General features: G+C 31.8%; 2 protein-coding genes across 4 annotated transcripts; both read left to right on the forward strand.

The window, feature by feature from the left end:
* The first annotated feature begins 1,706 nt into the window (after nt 1-1,706).
* Nucleotides 1,707-27,434, forward strand: LOC125811159 (phosphate transporter PHO1 homolog 3-like). 3 transcript variants are annotated; one of them, XM_049490676.1, is made up of 14 exons: nt 1,714-2,132; nt 24,207-24,405; nt 24,476-24,788; nt 24,869-24,917; nt 25,007-25,078; nt 25,156-25,285; nt 25,513-25,633; nt 25,748-26,006; nt 26,108-26,212; nt 26,298-26,342; nt 26,472-26,621; nt 26,725-27,003; nt 27,081-27,220; nt 27,294-27,434. In XM_049490676.1, the coding sequence occupies exons 1-14, from the start codon at nt 1,737-1,739 to the stop codon at nt 27,385-27,387; spliced, it is 2,352 nt and encodes a 783-aa protein (XP_049346633.1). In that variant the 5' UTR covers nt 1,714-1,736; the 3' UTR covers nt 27,388-27,434. The 3 variants fall into 3 exon arrangements, with proteins under 3 accessions (XP_049346635.1, XP_049346633.1, XP_049346634.1); XM_049490678.1 differs by lacking the exons at nt 24,207-24,405; nt 24,476-24,788; nt 24,869-24,917; ... (8 more) ...; nt 27,081-27,220; nt 27,294-27,434 and adding exons at nt 2,669-2,981; nt 3,075-3,123; nt 3,210-3,281; ... (7 more) ...; nt 5,240-5,379; nt 5,573-5,780 and having other exon boundaries at nt 1,707-2,310; XM_049490677.1 differs by lacking the exon at nt 1,714-2,132 and having other exon boundaries at nt 23,786-24,405.
* LOC125811157 (phosphate transporter PHO1 homolog 3-like) lies at nt 10,393-14,127 on the forward strand. The gene is made up of 13 exons (XM_049490675.1): nt 10,393-10,986; nt 11,202-11,559; nt 11,650-11,698; nt 11,781-11,852; nt 11,949-12,078; nt 12,148-12,268; nt 12,382-12,640; nt 12,754-12,858; nt 12,952-12,996; nt 13,124-13,273; nt 13,374-13,652; nt 13,733-13,872; nt 14,017-14,127. Exons 1-13 carry the CDS (start codon nt 10,401-10,403, stop codon nt 14,108-14,110), a joined length of 2,388 nt encoding a protein of 795 aa, XP_049346632.1. The 5' UTR covers nt 10,393-10,400; the 3' UTR covers nt 14,111-14,127.
* Nucleotides 27,435-27,887: the final 453 nt, after the last annotated feature.

The following is a 27,887-nucleotide window of genomic DNA, read 5'->3' on the forward strand; positions in this document are numbered from 1 at the left end:
TTGCCTATTTATTTGCATAGTTGGAAAGTCAAACGAAGTGAGGTGACAAAATAAAGTATCATACGCAGTTTTTTTATTACAATTACTATTGGGGCAGAACCATTTTAATATCTGGACAGAGATTTGATGATGCATTATTTTGCTTATAATATTTAATTTTACTATACAATATTCCAGTTGTTATGCTTTTGTTTCCTACGATCTGGACGGTTTTGGTCAGCATTAGTGTTACCACTAAACTCCACGATGATTAATACTAATTTAAACACTTTGGTAGACTTTTGCCCTGAACAAGACGTGTTTTTTTAATGAACAAATATAGGGTTTGAAGTTCATAATTTGATCTCAATTTAATATTATAATAATAATTTAATTTACAATAGTATATTTAATGATTTTTTTAGTATATATCTACAAGATCCAAGTAAAAATTATTGAATTTATATGAATAGATAACCAACACATTAGATTCTCCCCAATTTAGTTTAGTATTTAGTGAAATGACCTTACGCTTAATAAATGAAGAAATTAGAGAAAATTGGAGAAGAAAAATATTGTTTTTCATTGTCAGTAGTACAAGACTACAATCTTCTATTTTAGGTAAAAAAAAATTGTTCTACGTAAGAAATTCTACACCTTATATATAAGGTAAACTTTTAAACTTAAGTTACAAGAAATATATTTTTAACGTAAGATAAATCTCCTAAATAAATTTTAAAAGCTCACAAAATCTCAACAATAAAATAGGTGAAAATCATGAAAGATCAGGTTTGTGCTAAGTAATTTTTTTTCCGTCTATTTAAACTATGGTAGATAGTTGATGAGTAGCATTTTTTTCCGTCTATTTCTTTGATTAAGCTAAAAAAAAATAATGATGTATGCACTTTATGTATTAGTAGTCCCTTATTTAGTACATTTTTTCATGCCGTTAGTTATTGTGTATTGAGGAGTGTATTATTAATATCATGGATTACTAGATATTAGTAATGCAAAAAGAGTTAATACATGCATTAGCATGGTTAAAGACCCAATTACCTCTCAAAAACACTTTTACATCTTTTCCATCATAATTGTGGAAGATATTTTTGTAAATAAATATTTTTATACAATGTATTCTATTTTTAATACACCAAACCAAACAATACATAAAACATAATTTATGCATAACTAATACAAACATTACTAATGCAAACATTATTAATACACTCTATTCTATGCATTATTTTTATGCCCTCTACAAAACGACCTAAGAGATTCACGCGTAAATTGTGTTATTTTTCGTTACTACTGCTTTCATGATTGTTGTCTCATAACAAGTAGAATAGTGCCCAAAATGACAAATCACCAGTGTCATAAAACAAATAATAAAAAAAGTTGTTAATGGCACAAACCAGCTCATACACAGCCCCAAATCTTATAAGAAGAGACAGTAGTTGAAATATTGATTGAGACATAGTGATATTCTGGGTTTTGGTCCTCCTGCCATTTTTTTTCATATTACAACAAAAAAACTTTCAAAGTCCTAAAATAAATTTGTACTTTTGTGTGACATTCTTGGAAATTGTACTAGATTTAGCGACCCTTTAACACCTTGATTGCTGACCATTTCTCCAATCACGCGCTACAAGCCAAAACCAACATTCTTATTTAAAGCTCAATCTTTCTATTTGATAAAACACAGAAAGTTCACTTTTTTATTTCAACAAAAAAAAAAAAAAAAAGAGCTTTTGATAAAGATGAAATTTGGGAAAGAATTTACTTCCCAAATGGTCCATGAATGGCAAGAAGCTTATATGGATTATAATTATCTAAAGAATCTTTTGAAAGATCTCTTAGATTTCAAGAAAAAAAATGCACCATTATCAGAAGTTGCAGCCACCCCAGAAGGCTCATTAAAGAGAAGAATATCTATGTACAGAGCATTTAGTGGATTACAAAGTAGATACACAAGTTTCAAAGGTTCTTCTGGGAATAATAATAATAATAACCATGAAGATGAAGTTATTTTAGTGAATACAGTGCAGCAAGAAGGGTCACAAGGACATCATCAAACTATGTTTCTCATGTCATCTGAAGAAGGTGGAGAGTATGAGATGATTTTCTTTAAAAGACTTGATGATGAGTTCAACAAGGTGTTAACTTTTTACAAGAAAAAAGTGGGGCAAGTGAAGGCGGAGGCTGATGAATTGAGTAAACAAATGGATGCACTTATTGCTCTAAGGATTATGGTTGATAAGCCTTCAATTGAAATGCATAGTGCACAAGGGATGGATCCAGCATCAGTGGTTGCTCTTCATTTGAGAAGTCAATGTAAGTATTGGCCAACCAATGTGATAAAGATATCAATTAGTGTTCCTAATACTTTACCCCTTTTAATTTGTGTCAAATAGTTTAGGAATCATGTGAACTTGTGTTCTGTCTTATATAACACTTTACTTCGGTCTTTTTTTCATGTGGGATTTGCTTAAGACAGTATATGCTCTCTGTCTGTCCTTTTCCTTAATCCACCCTCCATCATAGGCGTCACGTTTAGTTATTTGTCTTTTTTATGGGTGACATTGAAGTAGAGAGGGAGAAACAAAGGAATTGATAAATTAGATGCTGGCACTTGCTTACTTACTCCATCCCATGATTGCCCTTTAATTTGTTTTGAATTCTTGTTTTACAGTAAGGTCACATATGGAAGTAATTCAAGAAGTTGAGATGAGTAGTGAAGAAATTGTGGAAGATGAATCAACATCAGGGAAAAGAGATACAACAAAGATGAATCCTATGGGTTTTAGGCCTGCTCCAGTAGGAATTTTGGACAATGTAAAAATCAATATTGAACCTGCAACACCTATCTCGACTTTGAAAAATGTGATTAAGTCTTCGAAATCTGACTTATCATTCAGCAGACAAGAGCTTAGAAAAGCTGAAGAACAAATAAGAATGGCTTTTGTTGAGTTTTATCAAAAGCTTCGACTTCTAAAAAATTACAGGTAATGTTGCAATCTTGTTCCTCCCAAATGATGAATCATAGTTGTTTCTTGTGTTCAATTCAACTAACTCTTTGCTACTAATTAATTCTGCAGTTTCTTAAATGTATTGGCATTTTCTAAGATCATGAAGAAGTATGATAAGGTACTATTACTAAAGTGATCACTATTCGGCAATAGAAAGTACTTCTATATAGTTTGGCCTTCTAACCTTTCAATTTATTGATACAGATCACCTCAAGGAAAGCTTCTAAATCATACTTAGAGATGATTGATAAATCTTATCTTGGTAGCTCAGATGAGGTACATTTTCTTTCACTTTCAAAAACTATTTTCCTCTCAGCATCATTGCAGTCGCAGCTATATCTTGAAATTCTCATCGATCGTTGCTTTTTTTAGGTTGCTAAGCTCATTGAAAGAGTGGAGGTCACATTCATAAAGCATTTTGTCAATGGAAATCGAAGAAAAGGAATGAAGTCTTTAAGGCCACAAGCTAAAAGGGACACACATAGAGTAACATTTTTCATGGGTAAGCATACATCCTTGATAGTATCAACTTCCTCTTCCTATGTAATCGGAGGTCAAATGTATTGTATAACAATTCTTTTTGAGACATCTGGATTGACCTGTCATCTCACTTGCATAAAGACCATTTGTTCATTTTACTAACTGATATACTTTTAACCTACAGGTATGTTCTCTGGCTGCTCAATAGCATTAGTGGCAGCTATTACTGTAGCAATACGTGCAGGAAATCTTCTAGAGCATAAGGATCGTGGACAGTATATGGATAACATATTTCCACTCTACAGGTGAACTAAACCATCTGTCTTTTACAAAGTCATATTGATTCTTTCCCTTTGTCGGTCTGCAAGCCAGACCATATCTTAAGCAATACTTACGAGTAATAAGCTCTATCTTTGCAGCCTATTCGGATACATTGTCCTCCATATGCTCATGTATGCAGGGAATGTATACTACTGGAAGCGTTTTCGGGTCAATTATCCTTTCATATTTGGCTTCAAGCAGGGAACGGCGTTAGGTTACAGACAAGTTCTCCTCCTTGCTTCTGGTCTTTCATTTCTTGCATTGGCTGCTGCCCTCTCCCACCTGGATATGGATATGGATCCGAAAACACGAAAATTTGAGACATTAACTGAGCTGATCCCACTTACCCTGGTGATTGTAAGTCTAGAAAAACATTAGTTCTTCTATTTACTTTTGTTTCTACAAATTGATCTATTTACAAAATGTTTCGAATTTCAAATCCCCTAGTGATCTAAGTCTTATTTCAGGTTCTGATTATAATAATTTTTTGTCCTCTGAACATCATATATCGTTCAAGTCGTTTCTTCCTTCTAAGAACTGCCTGGCACTGTCTATGCGCTCCTCTTTATAAGGTACCCGCGGTTCTTTAAGAGATGCAGATTCACGCGCATTAATATCACAGAAAGTAGATAGATACTAAAATGTCGCACATCATTTTGCAGGTTACTCTACCAGATTTCATCTTGGCAGATCAACTTACCAGCCAGGTTTGACACTCAGCCGTTTTCTAAACGGGAAGCTTCTACATTATACCAAAATAGGATACAAAAAGTCTACAATTCAGTTAGTATAATGTGCAGTACTTACCAGAAAGAAGTATAATGTGCTCTTGTATTTCAGGTTCAAGCAATTAGGAGTTTGCAATTCTATGTCTGCTACTATGTGTGGGGGAACTTCAAAACAAGATCAAACAAATGTCAAGACAGCAATGTTTACAAGATGTTATACATAGTCGTTGCAATTATTCCCTTTTGGTCTCGGTTTATTCAGGTGTGAGAATTTTCGCAGACAAAAAAAAAATAATGCTGACCAGAGATTTGTTGACAAATATTTAATATGATGCTTTGTATGACTCAGTGCCTGCGCCGCTTATTTGAAGAGAAAGATTCAATGCAGGGGCTTAATGGCCTCAAATATTTCTCAACTATTGTTGCTCTTGTGATGAGGACACTTTATTCTCAGAAGGGAGGAACCTTTTGGAGAGTAATGGCAGCATCAACTTCAGGAGTTACTACAGTTGCAAACACTTATTGGGACCTTGTCATAGATTGGGGTCTATTGCAAAGGAATTCTAAAAACCCCTGGTTGAGAGACAAGCTACTCGTGCCACACAAGATTGTCTACTTTGTTGCCATTGTAAGCCTCTTTGAATAGGATTAACAAAACTCTTGCATTGAAATTACGTTATTGATGATTCGAACTCCAAATGGCAGGTTCTTGACATTATTCTGAGACTAGTATGGATGCAATTGGTTCTAGATATTAAAGAACTCTCATTTCTGCACGAGAAAGCATTCCTTGCAGTTGTTGCCTGTTTGGAAATCCTTCGTCGAGGCATATGGAACTTTTTCAGGTATGAAGCATTATACATCAACAATGTAAATAACTTTTACACATTCAGATTCAGACTCCGTATATATAAGTTAAAATCGTATCTACTTTATAAATGAAAGTTAGCTTCCGCTAACTTGTTCACATAATAAGATCATGATTAAGCCCTCGCTCTATCTAACAATAATAGTTATGCTGTTTTCATCATTGTTCAGGTTGGAAAATGAGCACTTGAATAACGTTGGAAAATACCGTGCCTTCAAGTCGGTACCTCTGCCTTTTAACTACGATGAGGACAAGAGTCAATAACTTTGTTTAACTGATTGATACCAGCAAATCAAAGGACTCAAAATGATTTTCTGGTTTATAGTATAGTTTGTCAATGCTGTTTATAGTAGTAGAGTTTTGTTTGTGAAATTACACGGGAAAAAAAGAAGAAGCTGAATCCAGCCTCTTGTCTTAAAAACACTTGCTCATGAAAAGTCTCATCATATTTTCCATTGTTTGGCTTGAATTTATCTTCGGTAGCATTTTTTATCACTTGCTTCAGAAAAATACTTAAGATTGGTCAAACCAGAACCCAATGATCTGTTCACCAAAAAAAATAATAATCATGTTTTATAAATTACTCAAAAATCTGATAAAGGATACCAAACAACACGACCATACACTACGGAGCACGCAAAGAATTTTAAGGAATTTAATCCTCCGTTCTTATTTATGTCATATTTACTAAAAAATAAATGTTTCTTAATATTTCTCATTTCACAAAACCAATACATAAATAACATTATTATTCCTATTTTACCTTTAAGAAGAGTTATTAACCTGAAAGTATGAATTTGACCAACAAAAAAACTAAATGATTAATTTATTTTCATTGGTCAATTTAATTAATTAAATAAATTAATTTATGTTTTTTTAATGAAAATTTGACTCAAAAGAGAATACTAAATAAGTTTACTTACCATGGTAAACTTAAACGTGAAATCTAAAATGGCGAAATTCCTCTGATTTATAAATGGACTATTTATAAATATAAAAAAAATTCCAAATAAATTAACTGAATACAAACCAATTTATTAAATGCGGAATTACAGCGCAACCGGGAGGCGCACAGGAAAATTTCCAGTGACGTTTGGTCGCTTGGCATGCTGCTATTCTTCAACGAATTTAATTTCTTTTCCCTTTCTTGGACTGGACTTATGTCCTCCACTTGTTCCCCTTCCCTTTTCCTTTTTTTGTTTCTTCTTTTCATTTTAATTTATTTTTGTTTCGAATTTCTTTATGTCAGTTTATATCTACACGGTAAAACTATAATATTAAACATAAATTAATATAATTTATACTTTTAAAATAAAAATAAAAATATTATAATGTGAGATAAATAATATCTAAATATATGTATTATTTTTTTTCAAACACCAATGCACCTTTTCGCGAAAATTGTTACTCCATTTGTCCCACTTTATATGTTCACTTTCATTTTTATTCTATATTAAATAACAATTTATCTTTAAAATATCAATTTTACCATTAATGTAATGATTTATAACCATACAACCTCTATCATTATTTTATATATGTGAAATTAGGGTTTGGGTCTAACTCACACCCCAAAAGTTAGTTCAAAGGGACCATGACTTCCCTGAGACTTTAGTCCACCAATCTCATTGACCCCTTATGTGAGACTTTTGTTATTCTTTAACACCCCAACTCACGCCCACTAGTTAGCATCTGTTGCGTGGACAATTTTTTATTTTTAAGGGGCCCAACATTGGGTGAGATGAGTCCTGCTCTGATGTCATGTAAAATTAAGTCTTGAATCTAACTCACACCCCAAAAGCTAACTCAAATGGAAGAGGATTGTTCAAGCCTTATAAGGAGTTCACACTATCTCATTAATCACAAATGTAGAACTTTTGTTATTCTTAAACAAGATCACAAGTTTCGAGAGAAGGCCCAAAATAGTCTCTCATCTTTGGGTTAAGACTCAAAGTCATCCTTGAGTTTTCACATGGAGCACTAATAGTCCCTCATGTTTGCAATATTGGTGCACTTTTGATCCTCCCCTAAGTTTTTGCCTTTTTTTAACATTAATTTTGTTCATAATTTTATGTAAGGAATGTCCCATCGTATTTTTATATATTTAGTAGAAATAATAACTCTATGTGAGAGAAGGTGAGAAGAAAAATACTTTGTTCTGTTCAGTAAAAATATTACTGCAGTTAAACTAAGAACATTTTAACATATGACATTGCAAGAAAAGAAAAAATTGTATTATTGTACGTGAAATCGTCGTGATACACCTCTCGACTTTACCTGCAATACGATTTCTACTAAACAAAATAAGGTGTTTTTCTTCTCACAATCTCTCACATAGAGTTATTATTTCTACTAAATATACAAAATGACAATTAAACATTCCACACATAAATTATGAATAAAATCAATGTTAAAAAATAGACAAAATTTTGAAGGAGGACCAAAAGTGCACTAATATTGCAAACATGGGGACTATTAATGCTGCATGTGAAAATTCAAGGATGACTTTGAGTCTTAACCCAAAGATGGAGGACTATTTTGGGCCTTTTCTCCACAAGTTTCAAAAGTTTTTTTTTATTTCTTAAGTTCTATGCCAAGTCAAACTAAGAGGGTGTTTGGATTGACTTATAAGTTGGTCAAACCCATTTTTAAGTCAGTTTTTTATTTCTAAAAGTGTTTGATAAATACTCCTTCCATCCAACAATAGTTGTTCACTATACTATTTTGGGATGTCCAACAATACTTGTCCACTTTATGAAATCAATGGATGATTTTACACTTAGTTCCTAATTACCTTTATCATTAATTATAGTCATTTTCTTATTACATTTTTCAAGACATTGTATTTATTATATTCAAAAGGTGATATAGTAAAATTACCTTTCTATTTATAGTTTCTTTAGGGGTGTGCCAAGTTAATAGTGAACAACTATTGTTGGACAGAGGGAGTATAAAAATAACTTAAAATAAGTTAGAAAGTGTTCGACAAGCTAATTATAAATAACTTAAAATAAGTTAAAAACCAAAAGTAGATCTCCCCATACTTTTTAATTTTTTGACTTAAAAATAATTTAAGTTTGACATTGACTTAAAAGCTAATGTTATTAAGTCAATCCAAATTAGTTCTAACTCATATAAAATGAGGCGGAGGCGGAGCTAAGTGGAGGTTCATGAGTTTGGACGAACCAACTAACTTTTCTGTAGATCATGTATTTATATTAAAAAATTAAATAAATATATATGTATATTAATATGTGAACCCCCTAATAAAATTCATTTATAGCTTAGTTGTAGGTAAAGGTTGTGAAAATGCTTTTCACATCTAGTGTTGTGGGGTTGTAATATTTTTTTCTTTTATTTTAAAATTTAGAACCCCAAATTCTTAATCCTAGCCTTGGTGGAGGAAGCAGCATCTATTATGCATGGAATTAGCATAACCACGTGAAAATAATTGGCTAAGAATACAGCAAATAGTAATTAATATACATGGGTCCACCTTTCTATATCAAAAGAGTTGGTATTTAACAAAACAATGAATGTTGAGGTCCCATATATTTCCAACATTTTACATGAAATGACTTAACAAGTGAAGGTCGTCCATCAGTTTTTATGTAAGCTAACACCACAATTACAAGACCCAAGGAAAAGAATGTGTATACGATTGATTAGTCAGTAAAGACGGCTAGCAAACTTCCCTTTGGAACTCTCATAAAACAAGGAGATAAGGATGAATGTCGCACAAAATTCAGGACGAATTCAGGATTTGAAGACGATGGATACATTGTCAACGGCTAATACACGTTGGTTAAAGCATGTACCTAATATCGATTCATATGATAATCTTATTAAACATAAAAATATAAAATTATTGTATTACCATATATATATATATATAAACTAAATGACTCATTTAAATAAAGTTTACTTAAATGGAGTAATGGTTTAATTTTAAATTTTACTTTGTATAATGAACTAGTCATCCCCTTATCTTATTTGATATTTTTAAGCTTCATGCGAGCTAAATCAACTTTAATATCTTTGAATGCCTAATAAAATATGTCTATCTCAAAGTATATAGATATATCACACGTGGGTCCGCCTTCGACTAAATCATACAAGTAATCGCATTATATTACAAAGAGAGATCCGAGGAAAAGTCTTTTAAATTAATCTATTACATTTAATATGTTTTATTAAGCTAATTAGGAGTACAAAATATGAAAATTCAGGTAACATTTACCTTACTTTTTAGTTAACATGACCGACAAAGTTGGATGATTTTTCTTTGACAAAGTGATTTTTTATATGATAAACTTGGAGTACTCTCTATCCTTAATTATTTGTCCACTTTTTTTTTTTAGTTATTCCTAATTACTTGTCCATTTTGACAAATCAAAAAAGAAAATTTGTTTTTATGTATTATATCCTCAATTAATTATTTTGAAAAAGGTAGAACTTCTTGAAATTTTTAAGTTTTTTAATTCATCCACTTCATAATTAATAGGGGTAAAATAATAAATTCACTATGTCAATTATTGTTTTTCTTAATAGGTATATGAATTCAAAAGTGAATAAGTAATTAGAGACAGATAAAGTAGAATGTACTAACTGGACAATCAAGCGCATAAAAGATGGACCAAACACCACCATCATAAAACAATCACTAATATTCATGGGCCATGGGTGCCTTTAATATGTGCATATCTAACTTACAGCTCCACTCATTTTAAAGGAAATGAATTATTAAAGAGAGAGATTTAGCTAAAATATTGATTGAGACAGTGAAAACTTCTAAACTCCTCAACTAACAAGAGAATGAGAAGAGATTAATTTTAATTCATATGTTTGTTATTTTTCTAATACATTCTTTGAAACCTCCTATTTTTTACTCATCTATGTAACAACTTGATTGTTGACCATTCCTCCAATCATGGCTACAATATAAAACAGAGGAAGTTCAGTTTTTTTCTTAAACCAAAAAAAAAAAACTGATAAAAGATGAAATTTGGGAAAGAATATGCATCCCAAATGGTCCATGAATGGCAAGAAGCCTATATGGATTATAATTATCTCAAAAGTCTTTTGATGGAAATCTTGAATTTCAACAAGAAAAATGCACCATTACCTGAAGTTGCAGCCACTCCAAGAGGGTCCTTAAAGAGAAGGCTATCTATGTACAGAGCATTTAATGGATTACAAATTAGATACAACAGTTTCAAAGGGAAAAATAATCATGAAGATGAAGTGATAGCAGTGAATTCAGTGCAGCAAGAGGGATCTGAATGTCACTATGAAACCACCTTCCTCGTGTCTTGTGAAGAAGGCGGAGAATGTGAGCTGATTTTCTTTAGGACACTGGATGATGAATTCAACAAGGTGTTAACTTTTTACAAGAAAAAAGTAGGGGAAGTTAAGTTTGAGGCTGATCAGTTGAGTAAACAAATGGATGCACTTATTGCTCTAAGAATCAAAGTTGATAAGATTTCAACCGGAGCGCAAAGTGACCAAGTCATCGATCCTTTTAGCAATGATGATAGTGTTTTGTCTCCAGCATCAGTGGATCCTATGCATTTTAGTAGCTCAGGTAAGTCCAATCTCTGCTGATACTATGGCTATTATGTTACTGTTCCATCTTTTGGTGGGAAAATAAGTTACCATTTTGGGTCATTCATGCCCTCAGTAATTTGCTTTTGACAGTAATGTAGAGTGACTCAAAACCATCATAAAAGATGTTTTAGCTATTGAAACTTGCTTGATTGCTCTTTAATTTGTTCGAATTCTTGTTTAACCCCAAGATAGGTAGACCACATATGGAGGCAATTCAAGAAGTTGAGATGAACAACGAAGAAATACTGGAAGAGGAGGCAATTCAAGAAGTTGAGATGACAAGTGAAGAAATTCTGGAAGAGGAAGCAACAATAGGGAAAAGAGATACTACAAAGATGAATCCCAGCGATTTTAAGCCTGCTCCACTAGAGGTTCTTGACTATGTGAAAATCAATATTGAACCCGAAACACCTATCTTAACTTTAAGATGTATCATGACTTCAAAACCAAACCTATCATTCAGCAAAGAAGAGCTCAGAAAAGTCGAAGAACAAATGAAAAAGGCTTTTGTTGAGTTCTACCAAAAGCTGAGACTTCTAAAAAGATACAGGTGATGTTGCATTTTTACCCTCAAAAGAGGAGTTACTGCTGTTTTTGTGCTCAAATCAGCTCATACTTTGCCACTTTAATTTTTTACCAGTTCCTTAAATGTGTTGGCATTTTCCAAGATCATGAAGAAGTATGATAAGGTACTATACTCACGAAGTTACCACTATTTGACATAGAAAGTTTCGAAGTTTTGCCAAGTAACCTTGCAATTTATTGATACAGATCAGTTCAAGGAAAGCTTCTAAATCATACTTAGAGGTGATTGAAAAATCTTATCTTCGTAGCTCGGATGAGGTACATTTTCCTTCAATTTCAAAAATTGTTTTCCTCTCAGCATTATTCCACTTGTGACTATAGTTTGAACTGATCATCAATCTTTTTTTGTTTTAGGTTTCTAAGCTCATGGAAGGAGTCGAAGCCACTTTCATAAAGCATTTTGTCGATGGAAATCGAAAGAAAGGAATGAAATATTTAAGACCACAAGCACAACAAGAAACACATAGAGTAACATTTCTCCTTGGTAAGCATGCATCCTTATTAGCATCAGTCATATGTTCATTTCAGTAACTGATATACTTTTCACCTACAGGTTTGTTCTCTGGCTGCTCATTAGCATTAGTAGCAGCAATTGCTGTATCGATACGTGCAGGAAACCTTCTAGAGAACGAGAGTCGAGGACAGTTTATGGAAAACATATTTCCACTGTACAGGTGAACTAATCATCTTTCGTTTGTAGTCATATTGATTCTTTCCGTTTGTCTATATACAAGAAAAACCTATGTTTTCAGCACTATATATGAGTAATGAAGGTGTGTCTTTGCAGCCTATTTGGATTCGTTGTCCTGCATATGGTCATGTACGGGGCAAATATATACTACTGGAGGCGTTTTCGAGTCAATTATCCCTTCATATTTGGCTTCAAGCAGGGAACAGAGTTAGGTTACAGACAAGTTCTCCTCCTTGCTTCTGGTCTTTCGTTACTTGCATTGGCTGCTGCACTCTATCATCTGGATATGGATATTGATCCGAAAACACAGAGTTTCCAGACAGTGACTGAGCTGACCCCACTTGCCCTGGTGATTGTAAGTCTAGAAAAACATTACTTCTTCTTTTACTTACATTCAACAATTAATCTATAGACTATACAACATGTTTCAAATTTTGAACCTCCTAATGATCTTAAATCTTTTTTCAGGTTCTGCTTCTAATAACTTTTTTTCCTCTGAACATCATATATCGTTCAAGTCGTTTCTTCTTTATAAGATGTGTCTGGCGCTGTCTGTTGGCTCCCCTTTATAAGGTACCAGCAGTTTGTTTAAGAGATATACAGATTCACACACATTAATATAACAGAACTTACATAGATAGTAAAATGTCTCACATCATTTTGCAGGTTACTCTACCAGATTTTTTCTTGGCAGATCAACTTACTAGCCAGGTTTGACACTTGAACTTCTATGTTATACAAAAAGAGGATCCAAGAAGTTGACAATTCAGTCAGTGTAATGTGCAAATTTTGAATTACTTATCAGATAGAAGTATAATATTGAGGTCTTGCATTTCAGGTTCAGGCAATTAGGAGTTTACAATTCTATGTCTGCTACTATGGGTGGGGCAACTTCAGAGAAAGATCAAATACATGTCAAGATGGCAGAATTTACCCAATCTTATACATATTCATCGCAATTATTCCCTTTTGGTCTCGGTTTATTCAGGTTTAAGAAGTTTTACACAAGAAAAATGATCCTTCTAACAATATTTATCTTGACAAATATATATTTAATATGATGCTTTGTATGACTTCATGATATACAGTGTCTTCGTCGCTTATTTGAAGAGAAAGATTTGATGCATGGGTTTAATAGCCTCAAATATTTATCAACAATTGTTGCTCTTGTAATGAGGACACTATATGATCAGAAGAGAGGAACCTTTTGGAGAGTAATGGCAGCATCAACTTCAGGAATTACTACAGTTGCAAACACTTATTGGGACCTTGTCGTAGATTGGGGTTTATTGCAAAGGAACTCCAAAAACCCCTGGTTGAGAGACAAGCTACTTGTGCCATACAAGATTGTCTACTTTGTTGCCATTGTAAGTAGGTTTCAAAAATCAACAACTATATAAATAACTTGCAGCGGATGTTTTTGATTATTTGAGTGTAAACATTGCAGGTTCTTAACATTATTCTGAGACTAGTATGGATGCAGTTGGTTCTAGATTTTGAACAACTGCCTTTTTTGCATAGGAGAGCATTTATTGCAATTGTTGCCTGTTTGGAAATCCTTCGCCGAGGCATGTGGAACTTTTTCAGGTCAGATGGATGCATTCATTATCTATTGAGTTTAATTTCTTTCTATATATATATATCACCTAAAACTGGAATTAACATTTGTTTTATTTGACAACAAACTACTCCTTTTCTCTAACATGTAGTAGTAGTTTTTGTGCTGTTCAGGTTGGAAAATGAACACTTAAATAACGTTGGGAAATATCGTGCCTCCAAGTCTGTACCCCTGCCTTTCAACTACGACGAAGACAAGAGTCTGTAAAATGAAAATCAAAAGAATCAGCAAGGAGTAGTTGTTTGATTCATTCATATAATATAGTTTTGTTAATGAAATTATAAAGTGAATTAAGGTATAGGACAAAAAGAAAATGACAACAGTGAAGATCTACTGCTACAGTCTAATCCTTAATGTAATTATATGTGCTCATGAAAATAAATTCATCGTTCGTGCTTGACTATACTACAATTGCAGCTTTTCGCAAAAAATCTTTGATTCAACGCCAAATCAATATCCGCTCACCTTTCTTCATCCATATCAAAAGAGTTTCAAAATTCTTATTATTATCATGTACAATAAACCGTAAGTGAATACGTCGTCGTATATGACAAATGAAGAGTGAAGGAAATAATTAATACATATTAATCAGTAAAGACTATATACTCATTTTCTAGTTGAATATGAGAACAGACCAGAAAATCTACACTTAACATCTAATAAGAAATTGCTAATCCTTGTTAACAGGAAATAAATTTTCACCACTTTTTCTTTAAATAATTGTTTTCTAGATTATTTTTAAAAAAGTTAAGAATTAGGCGGGTGAAGTTATAATAGGTCATTTTTCCTAATTATATTCTCGAATCTCAACACGCCCCTTTGCGTGAAAATTCTTTTGATATTATAATAATTAATAGGTAATTTTTCATAATTATATTCTTCAATTTCAACACTCCCGGCTGGTTCTTTTTTCATGGGCCAAGCACGTGAAAATTCTTTTGATATTGATGGCGGAGAGAATCGATCTCAGAACCTATGTTATCATATTGAAATATGTGACCATCTCATCTAAAAACTTAAGTTTTTAGAAAGAGCACATCTTTATTATTTAATTATATATATTCTAAATGAAGTAATGGCCCGTCCATTTATCAATTTTGACTCTCTTATGTTTATTTCAACTTGCTCATTTAACTCAGAGAATATACATACAATATTTTAATTAATAAAATACTAGAATTTTGTAAATGGTTTCTTCTAAATTTAAAATTAAAGATGAAAAGATGGTGGGAAAATCTTTGTGTATACCAAAGAGGATCATCAGTACACCTAATTTCTTTGTTTCTTTTTTGTTGGGTACGACAATCGATATGCATTTTGAAATGTTGAACGAACGGCCCAAGAAAAGTACAAGATTTTAGAACGATGACTTCAATCATTAATAATTGAAAGTTCAATGAGTTTTATTAACATAAACACATTGTTTGAATAAATGATATTGGATTTGACCAAATCGATATCTGAACCTTTAGCTCCAACGTTGACCTTATATTAATCACTTTTCTTTATTAGAACATATGAATATTTGAATGGAATTAGTCCTCCAATACAATACAGTTTAGAATAATACGTCTAAAGTCAAATCAAACGACAATTACACGCTTATTTTCTTGCTTTGTTCTTTTCTTAAGTACATAGAGCAGCCCACCAAAAACATAGACCGAGGCAAAGGAAATTATTTGTCTAATAAAGCCATATGAATTTTATACATACAGTATATCGATATTGTAATAAAATATTATAGTATTATCACATCGTTTTTATTTGTCATAGTATGTAACCTGTATTATTTTCAAATTATAAATTCCATTTTTTATGAAATAAGTTGTTTGTAAATAACTTTTTGATTAATTTGATATCGTCAAAGATCATTTATAAGCTTTTAGATGGACAAAAAATTAGAAGGAATTAGTTCTATATATAACGATGGAAAAGCATGAAGTAGCTAATATGGAATATTGGTCTATAACACGTTGTTTTGATTTTCTCGTGAATTTGACTGTCCATTGTATTGTGTGGTCTTTGTCATATTGTTTGATTCTCTCATGTTAGATATGTCGCACCCCGTTTTTCTCAAAACGGGTTTTGGTGCACGACCTAATAACTCTTTTGGGTTTTGAAGAATGAAAAGTCGCCACCTAACGAATTAAGGCGCGTTAGGGCACCTATCTAACCTAAACTAAATCTAACTAAGGTCAACGAACCAGAGATCGGGTAAGGGTTCAAATTACCTCAAGGGAAAGGTGTTAGGCATCCCTCGAGGTCCACAAATGTGGGCCCCGGCCGTGTTTCATGCAATTTATGTGGGGGTTACAAGTAGCATTTAAGGTCACTTCATTTATTAGTTATTTAAACATGCTTGCTAAGTGATAACTAATATTAAACAATTAAGATCAATTTATTTATTTATTATTTAATTAAGCATGCAAAACTAAGTGATGACATGACATAACATTAAATATATATATAAAACATGAAACAATTTATAGAAGATAAGTGAGAAGACAGAACTTACACAATCGAATAGGATAATCATTTTTTTTTTTATTAAACTACCCCAAATAAATATAATTATTATAAACATATAAAAGGGAGAAGGAAAGGGAGACTCTGAAGGACTTTACGAATCAACACTCGACTTTCTTTTTATTTTTTTTATCGGCTTCCATGTAGGGACAGACAAAACCAATGTTTGTCTTTTAAGCCTGAGTCAGTGTCATCATCTCCATAGGGTCTAAACTACCCCTACCCCACCACCGCATGCTTTTCGTCTCCAAAAGGGTGCCTAGCGTACCCGCTTAAGGTCCAAGAGGCATTAAACTACTATTAGGAAGGGTTTAGACTGAAATAAACTCCTAATAGGCCCACCTAGACACCAAGTCAAACAATTTAGGACGAGCATTTAGCACATAAGTCTCACATTGGCCTCTAGATTTTAATTCACATGCTGGCAAACACAGATAGAGTGAAAAGGTCTCATGCTAAGTGTGTGGCATACAAACACATAAGCAGGATTCATAATAATGTGATAAATAATTTAACAAGGACGAAGGGTTATGACACAATGCAAAATTTATTTATTTTATTAATAGAGCATGCATGAATTACTTATTTAGTTGATTAAAAGTGGCAAGACAATTATTCATAATGCAGAAACTAAAATATTTCGAGCAGAATTTTATTAGGACAGCAAATTTAAAGTGACAGATTATGCAGAAAATAGCATATTAATGAAGTAGCAGATTAGACTATTATGCGAAGTTATTTTAAGTGACAGTCGGTGTTTAAATGCAGAAAATAATTAGTACCCGATTTTAATTGGGATAAACACATAGCAAATGCAGAAAAATACTTTTTAAAACAGTAGCAGATTTCAAGATTAAAACATGTTGTTGCAGATTCGTTAAATTTATGTTAGGTAGCAGAAATAGTAATGTTGCAGTATTAAAAGAAATAATTATAACTGAATATTATTTAACTGTTTAACATGCTGAAACCAATGGCAAATTTATGTTATATTATTTCAGTCATTAGCATGCTGGAAATTAATTAATAATACCTAGGAACATGATATCTAGGTGGTCGAACAGTCCAAATACTATATAGTACTTATAGGCATGATTTCTAAATGCAAATACGCTGAAAATATTATCAAACCTATAGGCATGATATCTAATTCATTTAAACAAATTATTAATCCTATGGGCATGCTATTTATCTAATATGTAACAAGTTTAAACCTATATGCATAATTTGTAAACCCAAAACATATTGAAAATTATTTGGATCCTATAGGCATGGTATCTAAGATGACAAAATAATATAAAAACATATTATTACAAAAAATTATTCATTTATTATATAAAGGGAGCTTTAGTTGAATTACATGAAACAAGGAGTATGAAGGTGGTTAATGCTAATCCCATAACACACTATAATAAGCAATTAAAACACAGTCCACTTTTAAACTAATTAAAGGATTAAATAAATGATTAATGACAATAACATACTTTGCTTTATTTTAGTTAGATTAAAATGGAGTTGTTAAAATACGGCCTATCAAACAAATCACAATCCTATAAGCATGCTTTCAAACACAAATAAGTTACGATAAAAATAAAAATAAACAAGTAGCATATAAATCCCTCCCCCCCCCCCCCCCCCCTTAGACGATCCCCAAATTATTTCATATATAGGAGAGAGTTAGTGTTATACAACTATTACAATACCAAAATAAAATTGAAGCAAAACAACTATAATAAAACTAATAGATGAGGGGCTAGGATTTGATCTAGGATTTAATTTAGAGATGGACGGACGGGATTAAATCACTTGAAATCTGAAATTGAAGTAAGAATGGGCCAAAATTGAAATCATCAAAGGCTAAAATTGAAATGAGATTTTTAATTGAAGTGGCTAGAATTGAAATGAATTAGAATAGAATAGGCTAAAAGTTAAATGATTTTGAGGAAATTTAAAGAAATACTATCCAATTACAATACCATAAAATATTATAGTTAAAATTACATAAATTTTTAAAACATTTGAATTATTTCGAGTTTTACTAATAATTTAAAATTATTTTAATAGTATTTACAATAATTTTTATAAAGTATGCATACTAAAATTACAATTTTTAGACAAAATCGACTAAAATTTCAGAATTCAAAATATGTTTTAAAATGCGTATTTAATCAGATAGCATTCCCAAAAAGGGTTAAAGGTCGGTCAAAATTGGGTGTCAACAATATATATTCCAATTACAACTTGGTCCACAAATAAAATATCACTTTGATTATTCGAATGAAATAATAGAAGAAACACAATAATGATGATAAAAGTTAGATGAAGAATTATTAACCTTTGATCAAGAAGAAGACCAATTCTTCACCCAATTACAACTTGGTCCACAAATAAAATATCACTTTGATTATTCAAATGAAATATTAGAAGAAACACAATAATGATGATAAAAGTTAGATGAAGAATTATTAACCTTTGATCAAGAAGAAGACCAAAAGTTTTTTTTTTATTTGTTTTTTTAAACTCCTAGGAGTATTGGTCTATAACACGTTGTTTTGATTTTCTTGTGAATTTGACTGTTCATTTTATTTGTGTGGTCTTTGTCATATTGTTTGATTCTCTCATGTTATATATATTCCAATTACAACTTGGTCCACAAATAAAATATCACTTTGATTATTCGAATGAAATAATAGAAGAAATACAATAATGATGATAAAAGTTAGATGAAGAATTATTAACCTTTGATCAAGAAGAAGACCAAAAGTTTTTTTTTTGTTTGTTTTTTTAAACTCCCTAGGAGCTCCCACCCCTTTTGCTCCCTTGGTGACTCGAACTCGCAATCTTTGGGTTGGAAGTGAGGGGTGCTTACCATCCAAGCAACTCCCTATCGTCAGAAGAAGACCAAAAATGAATGTACATATGTCAAAAAAAAAGTACACATCTTGTAAAATTGAGTATATCTTAATCGATGGTTATTCAGCTTTATTTATCATGCAAACGTTATTTTTATGTAATATATTTTGTTACATAAAAGTCAGAATTATAAAAAAAAATAAAAAAATTTGTAATTCGTAAATACCATATAAAAGTCATCATATTTAAGTTTATCACATAAAAGTCATTTTTTTTAGGGCAAATTACAGATTTCACATACTTTTAAAGCAAAACTACAATTTATCCCTTAAAAGTTTATAATTACAGAAATTCCTCATTTTTGTGCATCAGATTAGTATATCAACGCTTATATTATTGTATCTCGCGCATCAGATTAATGTATCAGCGTTTATATTATTGTATCTCGCGCATCAGATTAATGTATCAACGCTTATATTATTGTATTTTGCGCATGTATCAACACTTATATAACTCTGATACATTAATCTGATGCGTGAGATACAATAATATAAGCGTTGATACATTAATCTAATGTGCGAGATACAATAATATAAGCGCTGATACATTAATTTGATGCGCGAAAATGAGGGATTTTGGAGATTTGTAAAATTTATAGGGGATAATGGTAATAAGTAAACTAAAATGTGGGATTTCTGTAATTTTTCCTTTTTTCTATTTATTGTCACATGAAATCATTTTAACATTAACATTTGCCAGGACGACCTAGTATAGTGATAGTGATACAACAAATAAATACAATATATAATTTAAGAGCATAATTGATGTGTAGGGGACCTTTCAATCTCATGAAATTAATTCTACTTTGTAGCTTATAGCTAAATCTATTTATATACGAGTCATACTATGTCATATTGTGGAATTATTTTATATACACACATCTATCACTCTCAATCGATATCTTTGAAAGAACTTTTGGAGAATAAAAGTCTAAAAAAATTAACTGAATACTACATCATTTACTTTGACCTTATGGTAAATGTATCAATCAATATGCTGTCACTGTTAGAGTCGATGTGGATATAAAGTTAATCTTTTGGTTTAGTTAGGTTTATTTGTTTTTTACTTGAATTGTATATGCATATAACAAATAAAAGAATTAAAAATTCAAATCATGACATGGATTGTGAAACGTTACATCATGTATTTCATTTTACGTACCTATTTTTTAAATACATTTTTGTGAGGACTTTTTAGAAAACGTCTAAAAAAAGTCATTAGAATATATATAGGAAAAGGGTCATGTTTGTTCATCAACCTTCTTCTTTCACTGTTAAGACTTCCAAGTTCCAGCATTTCTAGGTGACATCTGGTTGGAGTAAGACTATCTCCAAGTCACCTCTATTTTACTCTCCATACTCTATATTTGGAGACTAAAATAGAGAATGGGCACTCCAACCCACCTCCAAATCACCCTCTATTCTTCAAATTTAGAGAGTTGAATAGTAGTTCTCCAAATTTGGAGAACTACTATTCACACTCTCTATTTCACTTTTTCATTATTTTATAATTATTTCTATTACTTTCTAATTAACATATTATTTTACATATAGTTCTATTAATTAAATATCTAATATTCATAATTATTTTTTAAATGTAATATAATATTTTTAAATATTATTTAATATATACTATTTTAATTTCAAATTAATAGTATTTTAATTTTTTTTCTAATTTTCGTGAATAATAAAATTTTATTTTATTATTAATTTTCATTATAAAGAATACGCAAAATTAAAATGGCAAGATGAAAAAATTTAATTTATAAATACAATACATGATATGATAATTTAAATACAAGATAATAATACAATACATAACATAATAATTTAAATACAAGATAACAATACAATATAATACATAACATAATAATTTAAATACAAAATAAAGTACAATACATAACATAATAATTAATTGATCACAACAATAATTTAGAAATCCGGTAGGTCGTTTCCAGATTTAGCACTATTCGGAAAAAAAATTAGGATATGATTCCGAGAATTGTTGCGATTGTGGTTGTGATTGTGGTTGTGATGGTATATGATATGAGTTATTATTTAGTTGATGGTATATATCCTAAATGGTCTACAATTGTTCAAACTAATCGTGATCCTCATTCCCAACAAAAGAAATATTTCGCGATGAAACAGGAATCGTGCCGAAAAGATGTTGAACGTGTATTCAAAGTTTTGCAATTATTGCAAGACTGTCACGTTTTTGGAGAAAGGAAGTGCTACATGATATAATGACTACATGTATTATACTGCACAACATGATAATTGAGGATGAACGTGATCTCAATGCACCAATTCAAGATGCCGTAGAGGCTCCAACTCCAACTATAGAAATGGTGATAGATGAAAATCTCCGATTTGAACAATTTTTAGCTAGACATAAAAAAAATTAAGGACAAAAATGCTCATTTTGAACTCCGTAATGCATTAATAGAGCATTTATGCGAGCAACGTAATAATTTTGAAAATTGAGTGTTTATGTAATTGTATGTCACTTTTATTTGAATTTGTTCCCTAATTTATGTATTATATTATATTTTCTTGCAATTTATGTTCTTTAAAAATTTAGAATAAAAAATAATGTTATATCACATTAAAAATTATATAAAGTAATTATTTGGGGAAAAAAAATAAAGGATTTATATTATGAAATAAGAAAATAAGAATGAAATAGAAATAATAATATAATATTGAGGAGAGAGAAAAAGATTATTTTTAGAGAGTAAAATAGAGAATTGAGTTGGATTTGGTTGTCTGAAAAAATAGAAAACTTTATATTTAAAGAGTAAAATAGAAGATTGGGTTGGAGATGCCCTAAAACATAAAATAATCTTCACATAAAATGAAAGATTATTTTATATACTAATATTTTGTCTGAATTTACTTTATCACATAAAACGAGTATTTTACAATGAATACACTATCATCCATACATATCTAGAAATCGGACATTGCTCAAGCATACGGCCTATGGGAAGCCGAGACTAATTTTTAATTAATTCTAGGAAAGAAAATCACAATTGAATATCAATTAACAAAAAGGGTAATTGAAAAAATAACTCTTTTGATTTGATAATCAAGGACCGGTTGAGATTATTAAAATTAGAATAACAAATGCATCCCTCGTGATTTGTACACTATTACAGAGTGAAGTTGTTCTCGCCAAAAAAATAAAGGTTACAGCGATATAGCAATTATTATGGAATTAATAAAAAAATGTCAACAACTTTGGGTAATGGTGAAAGAAAGAAGAAAGTTTGGTAAATGGTACATTCTTATCCAATTGGATCTTTTGACAGAGATTTGATGACACGCTGCTTCAATATTATACAATATCTACAAACTTGTCTTCTCCCTGATTTTCTTTTCTATTTGGATAGTTTTAGTCATCATTTATATAATTTGAAAACTACTACTTCACGTACTAATTTTTTATTTTAATCCAAAGTAAATGACATTTTTTAATCATCAACAACAAGGCATTATTTGTTTTCTTCTAAATTTATTACTCATATTTGAGTTCTTTTTTTACGTAGCTAAAAAACTATTAGTATTATTTTTATTAATTAAAAGGAAAACTCTTGTTAAATCGAAGTTAAAAGTACTCATTAATATATAGGGGAGGAAGTAAAGTAAAGGTTGTTGAAATTGGTGTGATCCAGTAAACATGAAATGATCTCGTGTACAATAAAATGAATGAAAATAATGAAAAATTAAGTTGACATTTCAACGAAGGCAAAAAATATCAAGTACTATAATATATTTTCCTTTTCTATCTAAGTAGAGCAGCTAGGACACAGACTGGCCAACCACCTTTAATTAAGATTTTGTACGTGCATTAAAAAAATTACTTGATTTCTCTCCCTTATAAATTTTAATTTTTCATGTCATGTAGCATAATATCAAATAATATTTTAGTATATTCTAAAATATTTTTTACTTTATTAAATTTCATGTCAAATCATATTGAGACGATGAGAGTACGAAAATAAATGAGGTACGATAGAAATGGTAAAGTTAGAAATCTGATATGTGATTTAATTGTTAATGGGGAAGTCAATTAGTGAATAGTTCAAAATTGGCAACCATTGTAAAGTGTGGTTCTGCCCATTGTTGTGAAGAAGAGGCGAGGCCACCTCTGACACAGCCCCCACAGTTCAGTGACTTTCTGGGTTGCTGCTGCTGCCATTGTTAAACAATATTTCAGGCTCCGAAATCCCTAAACTAATTTAGAAAACAAAAAAGAAAAGCGGTTGATTCTTGACCTTTTTCCACGACATTCTAGGAACCTTACTAGGTTTGGAGACCAACTTGATTCTTGACCTTTTCTTCACTGACGGCTACAACCCCAAACCCAACATTTTTATATATACTCCAATCTTTTTCATTCTTGGTAAAAACAGAGAAAACCCCCACTTCTTTTTTTTTTTATCTTAAAGAAAAACCAAACAGTTTTGATAAAGATGAAATTTGGGAAAGAGTTTACATCCCAAATGATACCTGAATGGCAAGAAGCCTATATGGATTATAATTATCTAAAAGGTGTGTTGAAAGACATATCTTGTTTCAAGAAGAAAAATGCACCATTACCTGAAGTTGCAGCCACACCAAAAGGCTCATTAAAGAGAAGGATATCTATGTACAGAGCTTTTAGTGGTTTACAAAGTAGATTCAGTTTCAAAGGTTCACCTGGTAAAACTGACAATGAAGATGAAGAAGTTATTTTAGTAAGTTCACTGCAACAAGAAGGGTCACAAGGACACCATCAAACTATGTTTCTTATGTCATCTGAACAAGGTGGAGAATATGAGATGGTTTTCTTTAGAAGACTTGATGATGAATTCAACAAGGTGATAACTTTTTACAAGAAAAAAGTAGAGGAAGTGAAGGATGAAGCTGATGAGTTGAGTAAACAAATGGATGCACTTATTGCTCTAAGAATTATGGTTGACAAACCTTCAATTGGAATGCCTAGTGACCAAGTGATGATGGATGATGATAGTACTTTGTCTCCAGGATCAGTAGTTCCTACTCATATAAGAAGTCCAGGTTAGTCCAATTTCTCAAATACTGATTCCATTATGTAATTAGTTTGGATTTGTGTTTAACCTCAATACAGGTGGGTCACATATGGAGGCAATTCAAGAAGTTGAGATGACTGGTGAAGAAATACTGGAAGAGGAATCAACATCAGGGAATAGAGAAAAAGAAAAGAGGAATCTCATGCGTTTTAGGCCTGCTCCAATAGAGATTTTGGACAATGTAAAAATCAATATTGATCCTGCAACACCTATCTCGACTTTGAAAAATGTTATCAGGACTTCAAAAGCAAACTTAAAATTCAGCAAAGATGAGCTCAAAAAAGCTGAAGAACAAATGAAAACGGCTTTAGTTGAGTTCTATAAAAAGCTTAGACTTCTGAAAAGCTACCGGTAATGGTGCAATTTTTTTCTCCCACTTGTAGTTGTTTTGGTGTTCAATTTTACTAACACTTTGCTATTTATTGTATTAGTTTATTAAATGTGTTGGCGTTCTCTAAGATCATGAAGAAGTATGATAAGGTACTACACTGAAGTTATCGATAACTATTTGGCAATAGAAAGTAGAAATTTTTAGTTTTGCCTTTTAACACTGTAATTTACTGATACAGACTACTTCAAGGAAAGCTTCTAAATCATACTCAGATATGCTTGATAAATCTGATCTTGGTAACTCAGATGAGGTATATTTCCTTCGATTATTCCACTTGCAACTATAATTTGAAGTTTGAACTTCTCATCAATCTTTGCTTTTCCTTAGGCTAACAAGCTCATAGAAAGAGTGGAGGTCACATTCGTAAAACATTTTGTCAATGGCAATCGAAGGAAAGGAATGAAACATTTAAGACCACAAGCTAAAAGAGAAACCCACCGAGTAACATTTTTCATGGGTAAGCATACATCTTTATTAGCATCAACACTCTCTTTCTATGTAATCAAAGGCCGAGGACAGATTCTGCTGGTTCAACTGAAGCTATTGCATTCAGTTTGAACTAAGTAATGCAAAATTAAATTTTAAATGAATCATCTTCATCCAGGATAAGTGCTTAACAAAAGTTTGTATACTGCATCATAACCATATGTTCGTTTTAGTAACTGATAGACTTTTCACCTACAGGTTTGTTCTCTGGCTGCTCAATAGCATTAGTGGCAGCTATTGTTGTAGCGATACGTGCACAGCACCTTCTAGAGCATAAGGATCGTGATAAGTATATGAATAACATATTTCCACTGTATAGGTGAACTAAACATCTGACTTTTACAAATTCATATTGATTCCTTCCTAATGTTGGTCTACAAGAGAAACCATGTTTTAAGCAATACATATGAGTAATGAAGCTCTAACTTTGCAGCCTATTTGGATACATTGTCCTCCATATGCTCATGTATGGGGCAAATGTATACTACTGGAAGCGTTTTCGGGTCAATTATCCCTTCATATTTGGCTTCAAGCAGGGAACAGAGTTAGGTTACAAACAAGTTTTCCTCCTTGCTTCTGGTCTTTCAGTTCTTGCATTGGCTGCTTCACTCTTCCACCTGGATATGGATATGGACCCTAAAACAGGAAGCTATGAGACAGTGAAAGAGCTGATCCCACTTGTGTTGCTGTTTGTAAGTTTAGAAACATTAGTTTTCCTTCTACTATCATTCTACAACTGATCTATACAAAAAATTAAACCCCTTAATGATCTTAAATCTTCTTCTTTTTTCAGGTTATTCTTCTAATAACTTTTTGTCCTCTGAACATTTTATATCGTTCAAGTCGTTTCTTCTTTCTAAGAACTTCCTGGCACTGCCTATGCGCTCCCCTCTATAAGGTACCAGCAGTTTGTTTAAGAGATATACAGATTCACATACTTTAGTTAGTATCACAGGACTAACTAGTTGCACATCAATTTACAGGTTACTCTACCAGATTTCATCTTGGCAGATCAACTTACCAGCCAGGTTTGACACTCAGCCTTTTTCTATATGGGTAACATCTACATTATACCAAAATGTTGATGATTCAGTCAGTATAATGTGCAAATTGTCCTGTGCTTATCGCAAAAAACCACACTGTGCTCTTTATTTCAGGTTCAAGCAATTAGGAGTTTGCAATTCTATGTCTGCTACTATGTATGGGGCAACTTCAAAACAAGATCAAACACATGTCAAGATAGCGAAGTTTATAAGATCTTATACATAGTTGTTGCAATTATTCCCTTTTGGTCTCGGTTTATTCAGGTTTGAGAATTTTTACACCGCAAATCATCACTCCCATTTCCCACTACAGATATCTTGACAATTATGTAATATGGTGCTTCGTATGATTTCATGCTATATACAGTGTCTTCGTCGCTTATTTGAAGAAAAAGATTCGATGCAAGGGCTTAATAGCCTCAAATATTTCTCAACTATTGTTGCTCTTGTAACGAGGACACTATATGATCAGAAGAGAGGAACCTTTTGGAAAGTAATGGCAGCATCAACTTCAGGAATTACTACAATTGCAAACACTTATTGGGACCTTGTCATTGATTGGGGTCTGTTGCAAAGGAATTCCAAAAACCCCTGGTTGAGAGACAAGCTACTTGTGCCACACAAGATTGTCTACTTTGTTGCCATTGTAAGCCTCTTTGAATAGGATTAACAAAACTCTTGCATTGAAATTACGTTATTGATGATTCGAACTCCAAATGGCAGGTTCTTGACATTATTCTGAGACTAGTATGGATGCAATTGGTTCTAGATATTAAAGATCTCTCATTTCTGCACGAGAAAGCATTCCTTGCAGTTGTTGCCTGTTTGGAAATCCTTCGTCGAGGCATATGGAACTTTTTCAGGTATGAAGCATTAGACATCAACAATGTAAATATCGTGCTTTTCTCTAACAGTAGTAGTTTTTCTGCTGTTCAGGTTGGAAAATGAGCACTTAAACAACGTTGGGAAATATCGTGCCTCCAAGTCCGTACCCCTGCCTTTCAACTACGACGAAGACAAGAGTATGTAAAAGGAAAATCACCAGAGTAGTCGAGACTCAAAAATGATTTTCTTTTTCCTTGGTTCTTATTGTTTTGTTCATGAAATTAGACAGTGAAGGTATAGGATGAAAAGAAAGCTGATTGATGTGTATGGAGTTGTTTTCATGAAATGGTGCTTAGGAAAATGATTGATGTATGAAATACAGCTAATATATCCAGCTTTCTTCGTCAAAAGACTCCCAAAATATTTAAACAAAGCAATCAATGCTTGAGGTCCTATAGCTTTCCAAAGTTTCATATGAAAATGACTTGTAACTTGTTGAAGGCCATTCTCTAATTCTTACCAAGGATAAACGTCCAATCGACATAAGTGGACATCATAGAAGAACGAATGAAAATCATATAGATGAGGCATAATACATAAACAAACACGCAACTTTGGCCTCAGTTGAAAGTAAGTGCCTAAACACCTCAATTGACAACCAAACACTCCAATTTGAGGTGTCTAGATGTGCACTCTCAAAGTTGG

Source organism: Solanum verrucosum, unplaced genomic scaffold (genome assembly GCF_900185275.1).
Source record: "Solanum verrucosum unplaced genomic scaffold, falcon-dt-bn FXZP01000032.1, whole genome shotgun sequence".
Lineage (NCBI taxonomy): Eukaryota > Viridiplantae > Streptophyta > Magnoliopsida > Solanales > Solanaceae > Solanum > Solanum verrucosum.

Coding starts and splice junctions, on each gene's coding strand:
- LOC125811157 (XM_049490675.1), top strand. CDS start 10,401: ATGAAATTTGGGAAAGAATATGCATCCCAAATGGTCCATGAATGGCAA. Junction 12,641..12,753: donor CCCCACTTGCCCTGGTGATT/GTAAGTCTAGAA, acceptor ATCTTTTTTCAG/GTTCTGCTTCTAATAACTTT. Junction 13,274..13,373: donor TTTGGTCTCGGTTTATTCAG/GTTTAAGAAGTT, acceptor CATGATATACAG/TGTCTTCGTCGCTTATTTGA.
- LOC125811159 (XM_049490676.1), top strand. CDS start 1,737: ATGAAATTTGGGAAAGAATTTACTTCCCAAATGGTCCATGAATGGCAA. Junction 25,079..25,155: donor ATCTTGGTAACTCAGATGAG/GTATATTTCCTT, acceptor GCTTTTCCTTAG/GCTAACAAGCTCATAGAAAG. Junction 26,007..26,107: donor TCCCACTTGTGTTGCTGTTT/GTAAGTTTAGAA, acceptor TTCTTTTTTCAG/GTTATTCTTCTAATAACTTT.